Genomic DNA, 24,555 nt, shown 5'->3' with positions numbered 1-24,555 from the left:
CAAGCGTTTGCCATTTTTACTTGATAACCAATGTAGATAATTTACAGAATTTAATTTGCGGTTGACTAAACTAATTTTTTTCAACTACTTATATGAAAGTTTTTTTTTTGTAAATGCCTTCTCAGCTTGGCATTAAAGCTAAAAATTCCTGTATAATATACATATACAGTTGAACAATTAAAATAATGGTTAGATTTTTATAACAAAAAATAAACGCTAATACAATTTGTAAAACTCGTGTATTTAAATTATATTAAGTTAAAAAAAAAAGAAAGATTATTACATAATATCATATCAATAAAACAGGGCCTTTGTTCGGATTTTTAATTCATTTTTTAATTTTCGGTTTTACTAATTGTTATTGTTTTGATTGGAAGCAAGAATTAATTATTGTTAAAAGACTACAAAACAGCAGCCGAGTTATTAACCACTTAACTGTTATCATTGTATTTTATCGTCTGATTAACGTTTGTTAATTACATACACCAACAGTTGAAACAGGACAACAAAAAAAGGGTTTCTCTTACGTTTATAGAATCTCGGTCGTTGGTTTGTTTGTGGTTGTGGACTTTAGAAAGACAATCTTAAGTGGTGTTGTCTAATGTCTTTGCCACTAAAGTTCGGACTAATAATACCACTACGTAGGTGAACAAATAAAAAAAAATTACCACCTATGATAGTGATGTTGGACTTTATGGTGCGTGTAAAATAAACACACGCTCAAAAGTGTAGAACTCAGCACTTTTTTTTTGTTATAGACTTTGGTAGAGACACGTTCAGACGAGATGTAAAATTAAATTATATCTGAGAAAAAATTACTAGTCTACTGTGGACTATTGCGGTGGGACCGTTTTGAAAGTAGGGTTATCTAAATTTCATATTTTCTTCTCTATAATTAATATAAGCATGCATTTTTAATGTTTTTAAATACAGATTGAAAAAAAATAGTTTAAAGAAATTTAAATTTAATTTCATATTAAACATTTAAACAATGAATTATCCATCGAGAATGAAGTACCAATAATATAATAGCCAACCACCACTTTGTTAGGGTGTTAAGTACAAGTCAATTTTTTGATAATACTTGACACAAAGCTAAAATTCGTTTTAGGGATAGGCCACAAACATTTAAATTTTAATAAATCTCGTTACTTTTTTTTAAAATGCGTTGCTTTATTCTAAAAATAATTCTCCTTAGCAAAATAAAATGAGTGTCTCGTGACAATTGTTTTTGAAGACCTTGTCTAAAATATTTTCACACACTTTTAAAAAGGATGCAACAAATTTATTAGTTTATTACTCAAAACTGTTCTATTATCTTACTCAGCTGTCAAAGCAAATTGTCGACCTTTCAACACTATTAAGACCGTTCCACTGGGAATGTTTTGTGATTCGCACTACCGTCTTCCAACCACCACGACAGGATCTGACGGATAATTTACATATGCCCATAAATCTGTCTGAGACATTTTAATAACACACTCTTGCGACATGAGCTGCGGTGTAAATCATTACAAAGGTGAAATTCGCTATTTTGGAGGAAAATAAAAAAAACAAGATATATTGCAAACGTCACGTCTGTATAATGTTGTAATAATACAAGACTGCAGTTGAGCGCATGTGACTTTGGAATAAGCCTTACCTTCCGGCATCTGTCACTCGCCACCAGAATATTAATTTTTCCAAACTATATGTTATTTTCACCAAAGCCGAGAGCTTAACAGCTCCAAACGTGAGTTTGAGTTTCATAATTTTAGCCATTAATCGATAACCCATTTCGACAACACAATGTGGTTATTCTTGTTAAGTATTCCATAGTTGTTTATGAAAAAGAAACCAGGAATGAAAATGAAGAAAAAACTTTTTATTAAAAAAAACGTTCTGAAAAAACATTAATTTTTTTAACAGTATCTTTGAGAACTTTAATTTATAACAGTTCCATTTTCCCGAATCCTATCTGCAGAGGCTACAGTATTATTTATTTTTCGAGACAAAATGGTAGCTATAAAAAAAAAAAATTTAAACAAGTTTAAAACGAAACCCTTGAAATCAATATAAATTTAAATAAAATACTAATTTTCAGTTAATATTATTGGGGAACGCGATACAGAGAATAGAATAAATAAATAATTTTGTTGTGTTATTTCTTTTTGTACGAGAACTTTAAAACTCCTATTTTAATAGAATTTTTATTTTGGTGAACTAATTAAAATTTAGTTCATTAGAAGGTTTTTTTATATTTGACGAAATGGAACTTATTTGAAAAAGTCTCATAACTGTTTTAACCCCTAAAAAATGCCATTGACTACTGTTATATAAATTTTAAATTCTTCATTAATAATTACCAACAATAATGATAACTAAATGTAATTATATTCTAAAGAATAACTGTACACCAAAATTAACGTAATTATGCCAGGTTTCATATTTGTATAAATTCATGTTTAATAGTTCATTACAAATTATTTAGTCATCTGTAGTAGTTGTTTCATTAAATTTATTAATTTTTTATATAACCCTACAATAATTTTTTATCATCATCATCGTGTCGCTTTTTTTATACTTTTATTTTTCCTGTAACGTGTAATTACTTGATATTATAATATGTATGAAAAATAACAAAATCGTTAAAATAACACAATTATTTATATTGTTTCATCACTATGACTTTGAATTCTTATAACCGTTTAGTTTATAACCTGCTGTAGCTGATTTACAATCCTTTCACTTCTTCTTTTTTGTTTAAATATTTTTTATTCGACTGCTAATTTAAAAAAATTTTACACTCATGCAGGTTTTACATTTTTTTTGAGAGTTATGATTTTTCAAACGGTAATTTTATGCGCTCTCAAAAATATTATCACATTTATATTAATAATTTTATTAGGTATCATTACCAATGTGTGTTACGCCCTACAAATTACGTAGCATAAAAACGAAATGATATAAAATGAAAAGTAAAAAAAAAAATTCTTTTATACGTCATAATATTATAATATGTTGTGCGCATAAAGCGCAGTAACTTTCATTGAATGTAACGCGATATCTATACTGGGTCGACCAAGCATTACATTATTATTATTATTATTATTACTCATATTATTCACGATTGACTTAAAGCGGTGTCGTATTATAAAAGGCTATTGTAATAGTTGAAATGTTGACGTTGTAAATTAATATGCAAAAGTGGTTGCCGTCGGTGGTGTGGCATACATTAGCAACGAGGCACAACTGGATTTTTGGAACAAGAATCCCTTTTAAAAATACAATCCCTTTTTAAAAAGAATTCGTATTGCTGAATACTGATCTAACCACGGATTATGTAAATCGTTTCCAAAGTATTGATAAACACGGGTTTAACATAATATTTTCAACGTGTTCTTGAATTCTAAAATTAGATTTGGATACATCGAGGAGAATCCTTCAAAATTGATATGCTTTGGTTATTGTTTCAAGAAGGTGGATAATTTCTTGAATTACATTGTCTTCCGCCATCTGGTTTAGTGTCGACGGTCAGTACTGGTTAATACATAATTAAGTATATTGTCAGCATCTTACAGGAACAAAACATTTTTAATTTATTTCTCCGAATACTAAGCTGTCCTTTTCGCAGTTGAGACGATGAGCTTCCCAAGCTGTTGAACATTTCAAACATTTGATTAAATGCTGTACATATTTTTTTTGTATAGAAAATTATTCATAAAACGTTATGACAACACTAGTAATAAATGACATTGATGAATGAACTAACTCATGTCGTTTGCAGACTCACGATTTTCATATTTTGCATGGAGCCACTTCATATGAGAACCAGTTTTAAATAAAAAACTAACGTCAAGAGCTTTCATACAAAATATAAACGGACTACGTCGGGTGCGTGAGGCTCGTATTGAATTACTTGGGTACCGCTTTACTTGTTGGGCATTTGCTACTAGCTTTGAACGTTTACAATATGTTTTATATAAATAAACAAATTGAAAAAACATTCCCCTCGACACAGTTACTATATAATGCATAATATATTATACTGCAATCGTTAGTTATCCGGTAACAGGAAACAATCAAAAGCGTCTCGTTGAACTTTCATATCAAATAAAATAACTCGTTTTTAATTAGATAGATTTCTTCAGTAAATTTGGACGTTTAAAGTAAAATAAGTATTTTTGTTCCTTTTTTTTGTTTTTACAAATAAACATTTTAATCTTTTAACAAACATTTTTTTTTTTAATTTTAAAGATATCCATCCTTAGAATTATTGACTCGTTTTTGATTAAACTAAAGTTTTGTATTTTGTTTTTATTTTTAGCGCGTTAAATATTTATTTTTTAAAATATCGAAAGTACTCTGAAAACAGAGTAACTCTGGTTTCCTTCCAAAAAAATTATTTTCTTTTACTCGCTCTTCTTTTCTTAGACTGACATTGTAACGAGTTTTAAACAAATTTCATAATTCCGGACAGAGTCGAAAAAATATCATTACAGAAATGTTTATGTTATTTTCAATACACAAAAATATAAACATTTCGAATGTCATTTGGTTTGTTTATAATAAAAACATTATAGACAACTTTTAATTGGAACCATAACTTTTTTATTTTTGTGTTAACTGACTTCTATCCGAGGTTACATTTTTATGTGTTTTATAGAGTAACATTAAATTTAACCACTTTGGATTTGTTTCGAACAAATCTAGTTAAAAAAGTTACTTTTCCATGCCTTGATTGTAGGTACTAATATAAAAAAATCAAAAAAATCTGTCTTTTGCACAATATATATTAAAAAGTTAAATTACCACTTACACTACAAGAAGAATTCAAATTTTGTTCACCCAAATATATGAAGAACACAGGGGAAAAACGGTAATAGTCACATTATGAAAATTTTTTTTCAAATAGTTTTTTACAATTTACGCCATTCATTTTATTTATTTATGCCAATAGATTGTTTAAATAAATACATTTTTTAGTAGAATAGCATTTAATGTGATTTCTTTTGTTCTTATGTAAAAGGGAGTGGATTCACGAAATTTGTTTTAACTATACTCTAAAACTTTTATAATGAGACTACTGCCGTTTTTCCCCTGTGCCCTTTATATGTTTTAGTATTTGTATGTGCCATTAATTTGTAATATTAACGCTTTTACTGATTTTATAAACCGATTGAATGCACTCGAGTATTATCATACTCTAGCGGGTCAAGAACAATATAATATTATGGTGTCGAGGCTATACAACGGTTGTTAGTTGTGACAGTAATTACCAACACAAAAACACCAATAACAAAGTATCATGCTCTTGGTTTGTTGGTGAACGACTGTCACCGGTGCCGTCACTTGGACGAAATGAAAAAAAAAAAGTTTACAGGCCTTCCGATTACTTGTTTTTTTTTGCCCATTTCGAATTACACCAAAGTTTATTTATTTATTTGTTCTTATAACACAAAAACGGCTGAAATCGACTTTTCCGGACTGTTGTTTTCTTTTTTCGTTGTGTTTTTCCTTCATTCCAATAAATCATGGACGCGAGCGGTGTTTACAGTCTTTTCAAGTTATTATATCTGTCTTTTACGGCACTAGCCTCCCTCCCCCCACCGTTCGGTACACATCTACACCAATAAAACACGGTGTTTTCCAGGTGCGTTTGCTATAGTCCTATTAACTGAAAAAGGAAATTTATTTTAAACAAGCAACTAAGTTATTGACCCGGTTATTGTGCATTTGAGAAGTATTTGTGTGTTTGAAGCACATATTATTATAATAGCTGCTATAAAATATGTATGCAACGTTTAACCCTAATTTGATTAAACATATTGGAATAATAATTACAATAATATAATACCTATATAATTGATAACATTACCAGACAAATAGCAGGAGACCGACGATGGTACGACGATTAATATCAGGCTGTTGTCGATCCACTGCCGCTAAAAAAGTGTAAATCTAATCAAATATTTTATGAACATACATTTTATATAAGTCGTGTGCTACAAGATCTCCCATATACAACGTACACACACAGAAGCTGGAATTTTACACTCGACGGGGTTTGTATTTACCGTCGCTTATTTTTTATTATTAACTGCACGCATGCAAACAAAACGTGGCATAGCCATTTTTTTACATGCAGCCACCCTAAAAAAATACATATAATTATTATTAACAACGTAAACATTACGTACAGACTACAAATATATATTACACAATTTGTTTAATGTAGTATGTATGTGTATATTAAAAAAAATATACAATAATGCTTGATATTTTTCGTTTAATGGTAAAATATCGATTGCTGTTGGTGGAATGAAACAAATGAATATTAAAAATAACAAGCTCCGAAAAATGTATTAACGATGTAATCAATAGTGTTCGGATTTGTATGCATAAACAACTTTCAAATATGCTCTAAACTCGTTTAACTTGTCAATTCTTCTTGGCCCTTTTCTTACTTGGTGTACCTTTAAATGAACCTTATTAACGCTTGACTTCCATGACTTGGTGGTCGTGAACCTCGGTAGACCTTACTTATACTGTGTGTGTTTATCGGGTACTTTATTATGGAGATAATGAAGGTGTGTGCACAGTTTGCAGACAACCGTGTCGGGTTTCCTGTCGTCGGTTTGGTCGAGACATGGCACAGTATGTATAGATATATTTTAGTTATGGAAACACCATCAGCGTTGACAAACAATCTGCTAGGTGCTTAATGAATTTTCCGCTCGTTGGCTCCAAATCCATAACCCAAACACAATCAAAGGAAGGTCGGTTTCCCTTTTCGCTGTTTAAGTCAGTGTTGACGTCAGGCTGCGTGACAATTTATTCCATCCAACGCTATATTTTATGTTATCTGCTGTGCAGTCAAACTTTCGCATAGGGATTTTACCGAAATAATATTTACCAACCGATGATGTCGGCAAATTTGAAATTCTAAAGAGATTTTAACATGTACTATATGATTATGAGTATTTGTTTTCCACGCACGTCTACCTTATAAAACACGATGATAATGTAAAATAATAATTCTATCCTAACGCGACGACAGAATACAGTGTCACTTTCAATAAAATTGTGTATACTCAACCGAAAGCAGATGTTGTAAAATAGTTTATCATTGTTAGTATTTTTTTCCCGACTTTTTGAAAGTTCAATTCCGTGTTTTGGACATTTCAATTCATACAATAGTGCAATAAAAAAGGTAGTAAATTCTTTTAAAAAATTACAATATATAGCTCTAGGCAGTATAGTCCTATACAAACCAGGTTGGGTGAAAAGTTCAAGTAGGTTTTTTAGTTTTATGAACTTTACCGTTCATGTATCCGCAGTAGAGCTTTGTGTTGAAAGACATGTATGCGCTATTGATTTTTAACGAAAAAATATGTTTGTAAAAAAAAAGTTCATATTCGATGAATGAAAATAAATTTAATAGAAAAATGTGAAAAGACAGAAAGAGAGAGAGAAAAAATAGTTTTTACAAAAACTGTTTGTTTGCTTTGACCAATCATTGTCGACTGCCTGATTTCATAATTGAGTCAATGAACCAATTAAGCCTTTTTGTCATTGTTTAAGATAATAATATGTTGGCAATGGTATTAATCTTTGACGGGAACACTGTAAAATTGAATATTGTGTTATTACGCATACTGATCCAATTAGTAATACTGCATTCGCGTTATCGAGGGACTATAATCCACAACGTCCAATGATCAACAGATATACCCATACATACGTACAGGCTACACAAAAAGTATGGAAGCTCATTCAATTAAGATTTATAATATAATTGGATGTATAGTTAGGTGCTAATCTTGTTTGCTCGTTCCTGTTTAGAACGTCCGGCTTGTTAACAGCAGTTGTTGTAAAACCGGTACTTTCGCTTTCCGTTTAATGTCGTGTATTTTTAGATTTATGTACAGCGTATGCATATATTTTTCAATAATTTAATTATCGATTTCAACAGCGAGAGCTAGAAAGATAATAATTAATTATATAAAAAAACCACAACCCCTCCCGTGCTTGGCCTGGACTCAGTTCTACGTTTTTAAGAGTTTATTTAAGTGAATAAACAAAAAAAAAAAATAACCGTGCGTTCTACAAAACGAGTTTAAGTCCCATTTCCGACGCTCTGTTCGACAATCGGTTGGCTGTTCAATACAAAAACGTTTTGACGTGCGTATCACGACCAGAGTTATTTGTATTCCTTTTTACCCCTTCGCCCCTTGCCCTCAATCCGTTTTCGCAGTAACATTATAGCGATATAAATTATTATTAAGTCGGCTCCGGTGCATTGGGCGGCGTACGTGTTGCGAACGGTATCTGTGATTTATTGCCGACAAGGTAATAAAAAAATCGCAAATTGATAAAAATCACCGCACGGGCTTTGGATGAAATCGGACCGAGTTTAACGTCGACATGCTGTGGCGACAAAGAAAAATCATTATTACTACACCACGTGTGAGTTTATGCACTATACCTAGTGGGAAATCGTTACAACCAACTCCGCGTCCGCACTTGCCTTTGGACGCCTTTCATATTTTCATCTGACAGAAATCTACTATTCTGAGTAGATCAGTTTATAGATAAAACATTTGGTGAAATGGAGTCGCAATGGCTATAGTCCATTTAGTCGGATGTTCGACGCCGACTCTTAAATGAACAATTTAATGTTTGTTCGAGTTTTATTCAATTTTCTTTTGCCAAATAAATTACACACGATTTGAAGATGATCATGGGAATTTTTGGAATTTATCGTTAACAATTTCCAACATATTACATTTAACAATAATATCGTAATAGTCATAACTCAAAAGCGTTATAACATTTTCTCTGAGTGTGATATAAAATTATATTCTTTTTCTCTGGGATAGCATTGCCTATTAGAATATAGATTCAAAAATAAAAATAAAAACTGTAAAAGCGGAATTATGTTTTTGTTAATTTGCATGGATTAAAACGATTAATGGACATTTGAAATTTAACAAAACCCTACTCTCGTATGACTGGCAAAATATACCAAGTTGATACTACCATTATGGAAGCATGTAATCTTTATTGGGGTTCCCGGGTTACCAACTGATGACTAAGTTTTGAAAATCGTATGCAGTTTTTTAACTTTATAGTACAATAGTTCAAACTTTCAATAACACTAGAATTAAAAAAAAAAAATTGTATTGTTTAATGAATTTACCTGTTTCCTATGAAATATGCGTTAAGTAAGAAATCATAAATATGAACCAAAAAAAGTCCTTTTGTTGTGTATTTAATATTGACACACCATTTAAGCATACCAACTTTAAATAATAGCCAATGGTGATAAATTATAATATGATATGTTGCTTGTTGTTCTAATGTTTTTTTTCTTTAAATACAATTTTCAGGCGTTCTGTTGAAAAAAACTTGACCATATATCGGAACACCCGTATGGACAGTGGATTGGCTTAGTCGGACCACGCCGTTTCCGTCGTACAAACCACAAAACAGATTTAAAAAATGCATCATCAAGTAGCACATCCGCATTGGATTGCTGCGGCCGTGCAACCTTGGGGTTTGCCGCAACAGCTAGGACCTGCACAGAACATGCTGGCTTTGGCAGCCATGGCACAAGCACCTGGGGCCACCCCCATTGCGTTTATAGGGTACCCTCATGCACATCCAGCTCCACCACCACCACCGCCGCCACAGCCTCATGCCAATCTCACGGTCTCCGCTGCGGCCACCATGGCGCTAATCAACCAGTTGCACGCGCACACTCAACAGGACCTCGCGCATTTGTTGCTGCCCCCATTACAGGTAAGTCCAATGATTTTACATTGTAAAGCTATTTAGCAGTGTCCGTGGAAACATCACTTCGATAAGATATTAAATAAAATTAAAAAAAAGACTACTCCATACGTTTCCTTACTATATTTTTAATATCCTTCCACTTTTTCTTCGTTCTACCTTTACCTCTAAACTGTCTCTCTAAACTAATCTATGCTCTCCCATTTTCCCTCGCTATTGACATAAATACAACTTCTTTTCTAACTTCTGTCTGATCTTGACCTCTTGATTTGAATGTCAAAAACTTATTTTCATGAGTAATTACTAGCCTAAATACAGTCTTGGGCAATTTTATTTTTTACTCTGAAGAGCACCTAACTATGGCACAACATCCCTGTTATCATTTTTCACTTAATTTAATGACACTTTATTCTAATCACCACATATCTTTCAATTACTCTATTCTCTAACCTAATAAAACATTTTTTTAAAGGTATAAATAACTATTAAATAATCCCGGTTACTAGTTAATATTTTATTGATAAGGGAATATTACTACATACATACTACTACATATTTAATCAAATTAATTTGAAATAATGATCTACGTGACGCTAAAAGACCAAAACAAATTTATCTAGACAAAAAAAAACCTTGCCGGGTCAAAGATATTCGACAGGTGAATGATATTATTAAGTAAAATAAATATAAGTAGTATCAATATTGTTATGATAGTAATATAAGTAGTAACAATATTGTTATGATAGTATATGTTATATTATCTGACGGCAAATCATTTTATTGTTCAGAATAATAATATTACTATATCGCCATCGTAATAGGAGCCATCGGATCTTCATGCAAGGCCGTTAAGAATCCCAATAAAAAACAAAAAACTGTCTGTACTTATCCAGCCACCCCCACCCCTCGAGTGTTTGGTGCGCCATTTTTATGTTTATATTTTGGTAGGCGTTTCTATTCACTCTCGGTTGAAATTTCATATACACTTACTGCATTTTCAAGTTGACACGGATCTAGAAGCTGCAAGCAGATGATGAAGGATTGTATTGATCAAGGGCATTCTAGTAAAAGCAAATATACTATTAGAACCTTAAATTTAAAGTTTTAGGTTTTCTATCAATATATTTTTACGAGGAATCGACTAGGTATTAGATTTAGCTATTTGTACATAGTTAGTCGGTAGAGATCAAAATATACTTAAAATAAACAGCCTCCACATTGAATAATGATCACTTATCTTATAAGGGGTTTTTAAAATAGTTGCCAAAGATAAACTAAATAGTACACTAGCTAATCTATTGTAATCAAAATATTGACTCTAAAAGTTTGTTTAACTAATCATACACTGTTTACTTAAAATGGTCATTTTAGGGGAAGCCATTAAAAATGAACTGTGTAAATAGCAAAATCATGCAAAGTGATCAACCAGAGTGAATTGTGTAAACTCGGTTTTATTAAACATTTTACAATTTTATATTTATTTCAATAAAAAAAAAAAATCTCACACGTCTTGGTCAATAGATTTCAACAATTGGTTATTTTGTGTAAAAACTTTTCAAATATGAGTTTTGAACTGAGCAAAGGAAGAGGACTAGAGTCTTACATGTTTCCTCTGGGTTCATGTTTGGGCTAAAGAAATTGACGCTTTTACATTATAATTTTTCAAAATATAAATTTTATTCCGTGGATAAATACGAGTATTAACTTGTGAATAGATAAGTTAAAGAGGACGGACAACGCTTATGTCTTACCAGACAATCCTCAATGCGATAACCGATACTATTCTTTCAATTTCGGATCAATGTTTTGTATGGTTAATGCGCAGTATGATTTCAGAACTCGGTTAAAAAGTAAGATGCAATCGTTGGCTTTTGAATTTGTTTGAAAATATTTTTTTATTTCCAATGTATATGTATTTGTTATATACAATTATTGCGACATTAAGTATGATTCATAATATTAAACAACGTATAAAATAAGTTAATACTTGGGTTAATTGTTATAAAATTATACTTGCAATAGGTATACTATTACGTCTTGCACTGGGCCAAATGTAGTTTGTTGTTATCATTAATATAAATTAAAAACTGTATTCTTCATCAATATCTCCCTTTGTTATTAACTTATTAAAAAAAATAGCTATTTAACGAATTAAATACAACACTTTATAAGACCTTTGAAAACAATTTTAGCCTATCTTGACTTAGCAGTGTATTGCTCTTCCCTGCACATTTACTGGACTCGAGTACTATAGTCCGTGTCCTATCACTAACCTAATCTTACTTAACCGTTTAAGAGCACTGAGCTTGTAACGTCGCATAATATACACAAAAAACAAAGAAAACGGCTCAGATTTAAATAAAACTCTTGCAAATCATTAGTTGCTCATGTAGTCACAGCGAAGAGATAAAGTTTAATTGTTATTTGATTTCATATTAACAATTATAAATACATGCATATGCACGTGTGTTAACTGTATTAATATTTAGTAATACAATATATACATATACAGGTGATAGCTACTTCCTGCAGTGCCTGGTAGGGTTATACACTCTGGTATTAGTTTATAAACCAGCCTGAAAAACATAATAATAATATTGTTATTTGTATGCATCTTCGGTTGGAAATGTTCTCGAGCAATATCACGTTCAAACGCTATCAGATTTTAATTATGTACAAGCCAAGTCTATGTACAGAGTTCGTAATTTGTTCAAAATTTCGTTTTGTGTATATAATTAGTGTTGGCGATGCTTTAAAAGTTTAATATTAATCTTGAAAGTTCTGCTTGTCAATTTCGTATATTGTGTTGTCAGTACACTCTATTAATGGCTGGCAAAGTCTGAGGAGGAGCTGTTTATCACATTACTTTTCTATATCGTGCATCCATCAATTGCATAACCAAAAAAAAAAATTAAAATACACAATATAATTATTAAAATGTTTCTTACACCACTTGCGAACCGTCAAACGCCTCGTATCAATTAAAATGGAATTATGTTTATATTTTGCAGTGTATACGGTCCACCGTTTCCAGGTCACTAAACGCAATACATTATAATTATATGCGTGCTAGATAGAATCTTAACTCTTCGTGAATATTATATTAACATGTCGATTGATTATAATTACTTTGACCTGGCGATGGAAATTCAACTAATAACGTAATCGCTAATATTATGAAAGTAATTACGACCGAACGGTAATAACGTTGCAAACACAAATAAAAAATTGGTTTAGCTAAAAAAAAAAACAAGCAACATAACGCAATTGTCCATCAGATTTGATGAACAAACTCCTAAAAGGATCTGTTAGTGCAAGGAATCTACATCTGTACACTTATGAGCCTCGAAGGATTGCAATATACATTGTAAATACATGCCCGTTTAAATGTATGAATTTTAAAATCCAATTCTCTCTTTATATATGAACTACTCGAATACACCGACACAGAGTGAATTCTTTTCACCTTCAATCGCATGTCTGAGTCATAGTTGAATGCACGCCTAGCGAATGAAAAAGGCAATTTTAGAGAAAAAGGCTCAAACTAAAGTTTGATGGAAAACTTCAATAAACCATGTTATAACTATCACAACAGATATATATATATATATATATATATGAGAGAAAAATGAAGTAGCTTTTGTACTTAGAGTAAAAGTTTAGATGAATTTGCAGAGATTACATTGAATGGCGCAGTGGCATGAACAACATGTGACGGTCAGTATGAAAACTTTCAGTTGTTATACTATTATTATTATTATTGTGCAGACGGATTTATCGTTATTATATCGCCTTTGAATCGGCTAAAACTGTTTACATAACATATAAAATGGGTTAACGTGTCGAATCACGATCAGTCGTGGAACAATAGCGAGTATAATAATAATTTAATATAATGTGTTTGTTAGAAAAACACAACTTTGCTGTTATCACTCTATTTTCAAACCTATTCGGATCTTCAATTTTCTCGGTTTAAGAGATTATCGACAGTAGATATAATATCATACCGGTAGCTAAACCGCTAATGCAGAAAAGACGATTATAATGTTTTGAACCAGACCGCGAAATTATGTATCGCCAACGTCAAGCTCTAATCTGATACAGATTGTATATTATTTAGAATACAAATTAATCATGCGGTTTGTCGCTAAAAGGAAGTTCTGACGGGAAAAATGATATCAAACCTAGTTTGGACAATAGAATAAGTTTTACAACAGAATTAGAACATGAAATACAGTTTATGGTTTTATTTTTTTTTTAATTGTCATACAATTCAAAGGGCACTAAGAGACGACTTTGATATTTTATTTCTAAAAAGAATAAGAAATAGTTCTGGAAAAAAAAATATATATATTAAAATAACCCACTAAATGTTTTTACATTCATTAAGCTAGAATGCCAGTGCGCATGCCTAACATCCGAGAAAAATTCAAATAAATGCTAAAAGCGCTTGCCGCCCGAGAAATCGGTATTATTTTCTTATTACGGTATACCTCACAAATTTTTGTGCTGTGTAGTCTTGAGTACGTCCAAAAATACCAAGTGGCCATAATGAATTAACACAAAAAATAAAATGCAAGGCTAAGACCTGAATAACTATACATATAGCTAAACTAAGATTTTAAGTGTAAGAACTAAGAACACGCGCATAGTATCTGAAGCAAGCAAAATATTTTTCTAAGTATTAAACCTGCAAGTATATACAAAATCCGGTATTAAGAACTTTAGTCGAGTCTGAACAAGCGTAAATTTTTGAGAAAATGTAACAAGGAAATGCTGGTTTGCTGGAAATACCTTTTATGCATGCACAAACATTGTGTGCGTTTTTGTGAAAAAATGTTTTAATTAAAATATTTTACTAACTTAGCGAAATACCGTTGCGACGGAGAGACTTAAAAGGCGTACGAAGAGATATTTTTATTTTGATCGTTCGTGCAATGTTAAGAAAAGAAAATGGTAAAAGAAATCGGTTTCTTTAAAAAAATACTTTTTAAGCAGCGTGATTATTAAAATTAATTTTGACTTTCATGATTTAAACGATAATACTGTCTATCCGGCTTGGCTATTATGGAGCTTCTGGTTGTATTCATACTTTATTTTTAATTTTCAATAGTTACTAAAGGTATACTACTGTCTTCAAACTAATATAATGTACCATCGAACAATAGAAATAAAACTATGAAATAAAACGGAACGATATTAACCAAAGAATTTCGGGAAAGTAGTTTAAATCCTCAACGTTACTTGCGTGATTGTACTGAGCCGATCAACCGTCTAATTGAACGGTTCACGTAACGTCTCGACGACATTTAATCATTAATTGACTATTGCAAAGGAAACGGTGACGTGTAAACAGCTATACATATATATTATACACACACACAGGTTTATGTAGGGACCTAATGGAAACGACAGTTTTATAGAATTAGGTACATTTGGAGCTGACTCCGCCGGTCGAATTGCCGTCGTTGATAAATTGCTTTTTTAAGGATAAAGCGAGATGACCGCACACGAGTCTAATGGAAAATCTAAGATGTGTCTGACGAGTGAACAAATCGTCGTTAAAGCTGACTAAGCGTGGACAACTTTTCACGGATAAATAGGATCTACATCTCAGTGTATAATGCCCATTCGTTATATACATGTAAAACCGTGCGAATACACCTTTGGACGACTTTTCTGGGAAACGGCTCTGACTGAAACTCATAATCGAAGGAAAGCTCATTACAGTACACATCAAACATTCAGAATTCAAAGCAACCGCGTTGCTGGTTGTTCTTGTAATCGGGCCTTTGTGTCATAGGACACACCTTGTAGTAAGTCTAAAAATCTTAGACAAGTTGTTATGGAAACAGAACTGACCAACCGGTTTGTTGAGTTGTTATTGTATTGGATCGTAAAAACGGGTCTTGATGGTATTTCGCTCTTATCCTTATGAATTTCAATCGTCCATCGAGTAACGTCTGTCATGTTTTGAATGTTAGATAAACATACAAAGGCTTAGCAGGTTCTTTGGTGATAAAAACTGTCCTAAGAGACATCCAGTAGTAGTAGCCGTGCTCGAATATCTTCAAAGAGTAACCCGATTGATGTTACGGATTGTACCGTAAAGAGAACACAGCCCTTATCCTTTAAAATCGTATAACTTTTTAGATAATAAACTCTACGTGTCATACATTATAAGAAAAATGTAAAGAGCTGGTTGTTTTATAACACAGAATGGTCCACAAGTTAAATATTTATACTGAAAGTCCGGTCTGTTTGAAAACCAAAACGGTGCGAATCTGAGAAGGTATTTTTCTTATACTTTTTATTTATGAATAATGATAAATGGCATTGATAGATTAATCAACGCAATAGCTAAACAATCAAAATACACTGAGACTATTTAAAAAATTCTGTCGAAGTACCACCGTGAAATCTTAATTAGAACCAAAAACTTAATAGTTTGTACTCACATTATTCGGTTTATTCCATAGCTTTTCAATTAAACCAGACAGTTTTAACCGAAACACTGTTGTTCAATTGATTTGACATAACGGTAACCGCGTGATTACCGTGAAAAGTGACGATTAAAAAAAATGAGAAAGCCATTTCTCATGCGGATAAGTCGAAGGGCAAACCGTCAGATGCGTATCGACTAGTATAAAGAGAAATGGCAGTTGGTAACAGCTGAACTGCAGGAGGAGTTACGCTTGGCACTGTAAAAGTAACTTCTTCTAATTCTGAAGAAATGTGACAAAAATTCTTATGGTGTTCTCAAATGCTAAATGTGTTTAAAAAAAGACAGAGCGTAACGATGAAACGATGTTGTTTGGTAATAAAACGGTTAATAAAAAAAGTAATAAAAAAAACAAAGAAATACCATAAGGGTCATAAAAAAGGTGTCATAATGATTATATTATATATTAAGTGTACTTGTGAATGTTACGGATTGTACGATGACAACACTATGGTTTATGATGGCGCGGCGGTCAGCCGAAATCTAAAATCGACACTGCAGGTGTGTAAAATGCAAACGGTTTTCTTTCTTTGCATTTGTTAAAAAGCACGCATCTGTTGTTGTTAAAATATTATTATTATTATTACAACCGTGCCGAGACCATTGCATAAATCATTGGAATTACATGCTGGTACAACGTCACAATACGTTTGCCATGCAGTGCCGGCGAGTTTCGCACACTATAACGAGATCGACATACGTGACAAATGGGTCATATTTCATTTAATTAATCGATTCTCTGCTAACGGTTTAACACAAAATGTGTACCGAGTCCGGATAGAATTGTCCACTCCGAGACAGTTATAGGACTCATTTACATCACGTATACTCAAAACAGAAAGCTGATAATATGTGATCTTTTAGCGTGATAATTGGCGTTTAAACGTCAAATAAATTATTAGAATTAGCTTCCAATGACTATTTCACGATTTATAAAAGATAAATTGGATAATACTTATCGTTCTGCCCGCCTTTTGAGTATTCGAAGAACACTATGGGTTGATAATATGATTTACATGTCTCTCACGGACACGTGTTGACGGTTCGTCGTGCCCGTCACGTGGCAGCAATGGTGCGTGTTCGGTCATCCGGAAATTCTCAACCCGGCGGTTTTTCATTTTGGTTTTAATTAAAATATTTTTAAGCCATTCGTCCTTGAACGACCGGGAAAAGAAACGAATGTTCCGCACAATCGGACGTAGTGCGACAGGGAGAACAGTGCCAAAATAAGGGGACGGCAAACATAACGATATTAAAACAGTGACAAGTTGTATTGGCAAAGAAAACAGCACCGTGTCGAAACGACAGTGAGGCTGAAATGGACCTTGACGACCGGTATTATCCTTGCGCAGGCAGGAAAAACCGACCAAGTCAAACGGCCAACAAAAGGTGTGCATAATCGCTAAAATGTTAATTGGATAAAGTCGCGTAAACACAATGACAACAGGGAAGACGTGCTACAATTATTAATGTTGTCTGATTATATTTGAATGGTTTTTTTTTGTTCTTTAATATGTATAGTGCTCCCATGGGCTGGGGACTAGATCAGGCATTCAGTAACTCCTGATTATCGTAAGAGGCAAATAAAAAGAGATAGCGGGGGATAGCAGTAACCACTATTACCGACCATAGGCTATTTCTATAACAGAACTAACGGTAATGCAAGGGTTATTGGGTGGTCATACACGAAATACTGGCTCATCAACTGTGATTTGTAACGAAAAGGACACCACCTTATTATTAAATTAGTAGGTATGGATCAAGGTCACGAAGGGATGGAAATTAATAGAGATGAGTGAAGAAAGTATGCAAAACCAAGCTCAGGGTTGAAACCGGAAGAAGAAAAGTACTTATAGAATACCCTTTACAAGAGACGTGCCCTGGATTCTTTAATGGAGAGAGAATAGTCCAAAATAGGTATAGTAAAAATAAATAGTAGATAATATTAAGTTATTTCACATTCTACCATACTTTATTTTTGTTAGTTTAACATCTTGCTTCTACCGTTCTTGTGTGATACCTGCCTAGAACAACATATTATGCAAATAAGTCGAGGATGATTCTTTAATCGACTATTCACAGGCATACCCAACCAAATGACATACTTTAGAAAGTTGATTCTTCCACAGCCAGAATAATTGTACATATTTTTGAAAAATATGTTTTTAGTTGTCGAGGTGAAGGGTTGCTTAAATTAGGAAATACATCTTCTTCAGGTCTTCTTGGACTTTCTCAAGAGTTGTCTTACATCAAGTGTTTCTAGACGAGGAAGACGTATTCATTAGTGTTGCTAATGAAGGTTACTGGTTGCCATTGTGTTAAATATATTCGTTTGCAGTCGGTGTTAATTTATTACCGCTCTTAGAATATTATACGTCTTACGCAACAGAGTGTTTTTTTAATACCTATTTACTTTTTTAACGAAACGCTTGTATTCGACGCGTTCCTTTCGCTTGCTCGTTCTACCGTGTGATGTGCGGCCAACACATTATTGCAGGTGCATGTCACCAATGCAAATGGATACAATCGGTTGCTATTCTTTCACGCTCTCAAGGTCGCGTTAAACGGCTAGGTCGAACTAATTTGAGAAAAAACCTAAACTGAAAAAAAAACGTATCTGCTACTCAATTGAACAACAAAAGCGCATATCTAAACCGTTTGCCGCGTTCCTTGCATACGCGTAAACAAACGGGTACCTACTTGACGCCTCTTAAGGCAATAATAATTTCTAACACTGCGGTACGCCCGTTGAATAGGTACATATATTATTCCATTACTATTTCAATTTGCATGGGTAACGCGAATCGTGCCCACGCATTTTAATTATTTAATTATTGTCCAACTTGCGCCTTAACCTAACCTAACCTAACGTAACCGTTTGTGTAAATATTTTAAAGCAAAACACACATTTGCACGGTCTGTAGACAACATTGTTTACCTACTCACACAATATACAATCTCTATAAATGTTTAAAAGATACAAAAGTACTACTTGTCGCCTGTTTTACAGATGGGTGTTAAAATGTATTCAAATACAGTTTCTAAAACCATACCATAATTAGGTACTTTTGATACTAAAATTATTATCATTGTATACATAACCCGTTTCGAAGGAAAGACAAAAGGGTCGAATGTTGTGGATTTTTTTGGTGACAAAACAAGCGTTATATTGTTTATATAGTTTTAAGTGTATAACCGTTATGAAGTGAATACGTTAGGGCGAATGATTATAGTCGCATAAATGAGAAGATGGTTGGTAAGCACGATACGTGCTTGTTAAGGATAAGTTTTAAAAATAACCCTGTGTATAAAGGAAAGCGTATAGTCTATTTTGATAGAGATTATGAGATGCTTTGGACAGAGGTTTGAGACAATAATATCATATGGAAGCTCTCCCTGGAAGAAAAATATGCAGTAGATGACTGACTCAAACAACACTGACCTTTGACCTGCATAATATTATGTATTTTTTTTTTCGTAACAATCATATCATTGAGAATGAAATTATACTCTGTATATTATAAAGTCTCACTAAACACTAACGTTTGATACACTCGAATCGACTCTTAGTTTTTGAACTACTCGGTCTCGTTGGTATTGTTTCGGCAAACAATGGGTTAGTACTTAACGCACTGCCACAACATAAAGGTGACACACGAAGATCTCTCAATGAAAGCCCCTTTATTATATTCATTGTTCTAGTTATAGCTGTAATCAAAATTCATCGTTAGTGTATGTGTGTGTGTGTGTCTGCTTCTAACAATTATTATTGCTTTTACTTTTGCTTATATTATTATTTATAACATAAATTATGTTGTGTATAAAAAACGTATAGGGTCAAATATATATATATATATATATATATATATATATATAGGACAATATCATTATGGTATTGGATTATTTCCCTTTATTGGTAGTACATGTTGAATTGATTATCGTGCAAACGGTTCAATAACATAGTATTTTGATATTGGCCGTAAGTAAAATATTAATCAATCAAGACAGTTAAATTGAAAATACAAATGATAGCATATTAATGTGATACAAATGTAATGCTACTCATGACTATGTCCCTATCTTATCATATTGTATCCAATAATTATGGGTACATTAAAAAAAAATGGTAGACATTTTGAGTAATCTATTCCAACTAAAATTACAATAATATTATAATAACCAAATTTTAGTTGTTTATAAATAACAATCGCAGTACAATTAATATACACTAGGTATAATAGAGATGCACGAAAATCTATTTTTTGTTTCATTGGTACTAATACGTCAAAACCGGGACGAATTTGTCTTGCCAAAAATCCGGACATAACCTTAGCTTGAACAAACGAAGCGTAACCGTTGGCCGCTTTTCTAACAACGCAGCCAAAAGCATTTTTCAAAAATTAAATTTCTATTTTTAGATTTAAAGAAAATAAACCTTTTCAATTGTCGATTGTATATTCTAGACTAACGTCCACCATATATCGCGTGTCTATGGTTCCAGTTCGACTTAATAAACGAATAAAGATAACCAAAACATTTTTGCTCCAAGTTATACGTCTTGTAATTACTAATCAGCCAAAATTCGTTTTTTAATCATTTATTAACTAACCATTTATCATTGGTTAACTTGGATTAACGAAGTTAACATTAAAAACATACTTAAAATATTGTTTGCAATTTAGGAAATATTAGAAAAAAGTATGAACATTCGGAATACCCTAAAATTTTTTTTTGTTTTTTGTAGCTTTGTATTTTTCATTTTAGTATTTTATTTTATAATCTTCTTGCCTTGAAATATATACAAGTATATATATATATATATATTATTTGTGTTTACGGAAACCCAAAGAACGAAATTACTTGTTTCGTTCTGGAACATTATTATAGAGATAGGAGTCAAATATAGGCCTTAATTCCGGACCGTATACAATATTCCGTTAGTATACAACAGGCCTTAAAACAATTTAAATGTTTTATGTATGCCTAATAGGCCCCTCAAAACGTCTAAGCATACAGTTTTTAGTGTTGAGGCAGTCACCATCACATAACCAGTGACCGCGATTATGTTGTTGTAATAATAATAACTACCTACAGTTGAAGTCTAGTGCAACAAAAAAAAAATAACCATAAGAATTAACTTTTAAATAATTACACACGTCTGTGATTTTTAATCCTAGTTTTAATGGATTTAATATAAGTATGTACATTAATTTGGTTTTTGGCCTATTATTGTGTACAATATGCATATAAAAAATGATATAATATACTATGAATGGTTTTAAATATTGTGTTTGAGTAGCGTTTAGTCGGCACTCGGCAGTAGTTACTCGTTTAATTTGCATTTCTTGCTTATAAAGCGTTGTATAAATTTGCTATATTTATTAGTATTACAAGCAGTTGTTTGTATGTGTGCAATCCACCGCGAATACTCCTCTCTCATACCAGCGCTGATTATTATCAACCCATACATACTATACAGTACCAACTGGAACAAACGCAAATTAATTACACCTCAGGGTTTATTTTAATCGGTCACAGAACTCAGAAGTATAAAAAAAAACCAACGTCACTCATTTCATTATAGTTTTTTTGTTATAAATTAATAAAGATTTGGATGAAGTTTAAGTCTACTGTACTCTGATTACATAAAATTAAAGTTTAACTTAATACAAAAAAAAAAACAATATCTTTGGTCGCGTACAAATTACTCATACATATTCAAACGGCTGTTGATATTATTAAAATGGAAAAGTTGTCCAACTCGAAAAATATGGAAAATCATTTTATACTATAAAGTGGTCTTTTTTTTATTTTTATTAAATACAACCGATACCAAAGTTCATAACAAATTCAACCGACTGCAAAAAAAACTCACGGCCTCAATCAGATATTTTCAAACTTGTATAAAATTTTACTCGCAGCAGAAATCTGAAACGATTCATTAAGATCAAAGCGAAATGAGCTCAAAGCCGTATCTCGTCTTAATATATTATACGAAAAAGATATTAATACATAATTTTCATTAGATAATAATATCTGTATGCGATAATGGGATTCGACATAAACATGACACTAATAACTCTATTTATTTTTGATATATTTTAATTAATAATACAAATTTAACCATATTATCAACTTATTTATTACATTTCCTATTGGCTAAAACCTAATGTTTTTATTATTTTTTCTCAATTTATCATTAGGTACTATTCACTATAGTACACACAACATACTATTGCTATTACAATTCATAAAACTTACTTAAATATGAATAAGAGTAACATTCGTTTTTTTGTTACTTATTAGTTCTTGTCTTATTCTTAAAAATACTTCATATTTTTTAAATGATTTAAAACTCCAAATTTTACAGGGCATTTAAAAAAACATAAACTGTCACATAATGTATAGACACTATGCAGTTTTAAACTTAAAGTTAATATTGGGCAATCAATTTTTAGAAAAACTAAAAAGTTAAATATTTATTAATACAAAACGAATTACAAATACAAATAAATAATACAAATTATAAAAAAATACTATTACATTGTCATAGACCGATTGGTAATTTTGTATACATTTCTAAATACATTTTTTAATACATTGGCCAAAGTTATTTAAACTTTTTTAAAAACCATTTGTTTCTCTTTTTGTAGGTAATACGTTCAACAGTAATTGACTTTTATACTTCTGATTTAAAACACTATTTTTCGTTGCAAGTTCATAATGTTTTAGTAGCCCGCCCCATTCCTCTTATTATGTAATTATGTATTTTTACTATTAAATGTTGGATTTTTTGTGTCAAATTATTATAGTTGTGATATGAAATTTGGTCTAATTTTTACAGAGATAACTTCAATTTGAGTAGAACTTTCCAATTCCCGACTGGGTTAACCGCAGATTTTCCGTTGTAACAACGTAATAAGTTACTGTTTACATGTAGTGGGAAATCTGACTATGTGTTTTCAAAGTGTAACCAAATATTTTGATAAGTTTATTAAACGTAAAATCGCGCACAGTGGAAGAAAAGCTTTGTTTGTTCATGTTATGTGCAGAGTTGTTTTGCGATCAAACTGCTATGCGAAAGGTAAATATCAGCTATAGAAGGGTGCACATTATAATAATATATTATGCATGTGTGTGTTGTGTGTAGCGTAGTATTTGCGTACACATTGTCATTTTCATATGTTACTGCCTATACTGGCACGGAAATGAAGTTCATAGAAAGCACAAGTACTACACACTATCGAAGGGGCACAAAATAGTAGCAGTAGGTAACCTAGTAGTATAAGGGTCGTTTGTCTCTTTCTTGATACTCATTAAAGTTGCTCGGGCTACTCGAGGCTTTCATTCTTGTGTTTTCGAGTGCACATGTGGCTTTTTTCAAAGCATTACTTTTAATTGTATTAATGGTGAAGAGGAGGATAAAGGTTCACTGTATGAGATGTGAAGCGTTGCCACAACTCGTGATAATTTTTTCTGACAGTTATTTATTCAGGAACAAATTGATAACGGTTCTATTTTTTTCACATATTTTTTTTTTAAATTTAAATATAGACAGCAACAATTACATAAATGAGTTGAACGTTGTAAATAAAAAATGTAAAACAAATTACTACTAACGTATATATATTTTTAACTTATAAAATTAAGAATATTCTACTAAAAATGTTGACTAGTCGATATCCATTTTTGGATAACTATTTTTGAAGTTTCAAGCTTAGGGCGGAGGAAAGGTGGAGTGAAGTATTATTTTTATCTGCGCATACTTCCTAACTGCACTTCCCCTCTAGTTCTAACTTTTAAACTCTTATAACTTAAAAAATAGTTATCCGAAACTGGTTATCGACCAGTCAACATTTTTAGTACATTATTCTCAATTAAAAAAATTAATAAAATATACACGTTACCATTTAAGTTTCAAAAGTTGCTATAAAAAAAAATAGTTGAGAGGGAGGGAAAAACAAAAAGTGTAGTGAAAAATTAAGAACACATTGTATAAAAACATGGAAAAAAAAAATTAATTTCCTATTAAACCCTATGAGATATTGATTGGCCTATGATAAATGAATCACCATGTATATATAATTAAAGGGATAGACTGTACCTATATATAATGATTTAAATTGTTTACATGACATGAGCTATAAAATGTTTTATTCACAAATCGCCAAATGCCCATCCAGGCTATCTAACTCGGTTTCTCAGAGAAAACTTTTGCAAGATCATTGCTTTTGGATTCAAAAATTATTTTAGCTTTACACCGAAAGCTGTGTTGGCGA

At 31.8% G+C, this 24,555-nt stretch overlaps 1 protein-coding gene across 1 annotated transcript in view; it reads left to right on the top strand.

The window, feature by feature from the left end:
* LOC126837146 (pseudouridylate synthase RPUSD2-like) overlaps positions 1–24,555 on the top strand; it is a 176,438-nt gene that overhangs the window by 21,507 nt on the left and 130,376 nt on the right. The window contains exon 2 of the mRNA XM_050570974.1: positions 9,372–9,783. Within this exon, the coding sequence (XP_050426931.1) occupies positions 9,484–9,783 (300 nt within the window). The 5' untranslated portion in view covers positions 9,372–9,483. The remainder of the gene's footprint in view (positions 1–9,371; positions 9,784–24,555) is intronic.

The sequence above is a fragment of the Adelges cooleyi genome, unplaced genomic scaffold, assembly GCF_023614345.1.
Source record: "Adelges cooleyi isolate 19-005CV unplaced genomic scaffold, UGA_ACOO_1.1 ACOO_flye_CR_arks_rails_tigmint_CR_PRNA_247, whole genome shotgun sequence".
Classification (NCBI taxonomy): domain Eukaryota; kingdom Metazoa; phylum Arthropoda; class Insecta; order Hemiptera; family Adelgidae; genus Adelges; species Adelges cooleyi.
Note: the sequence above shows the minus strand (reverse complement) of the source record. Positions and strands in the feature narration are given on the sequence as shown.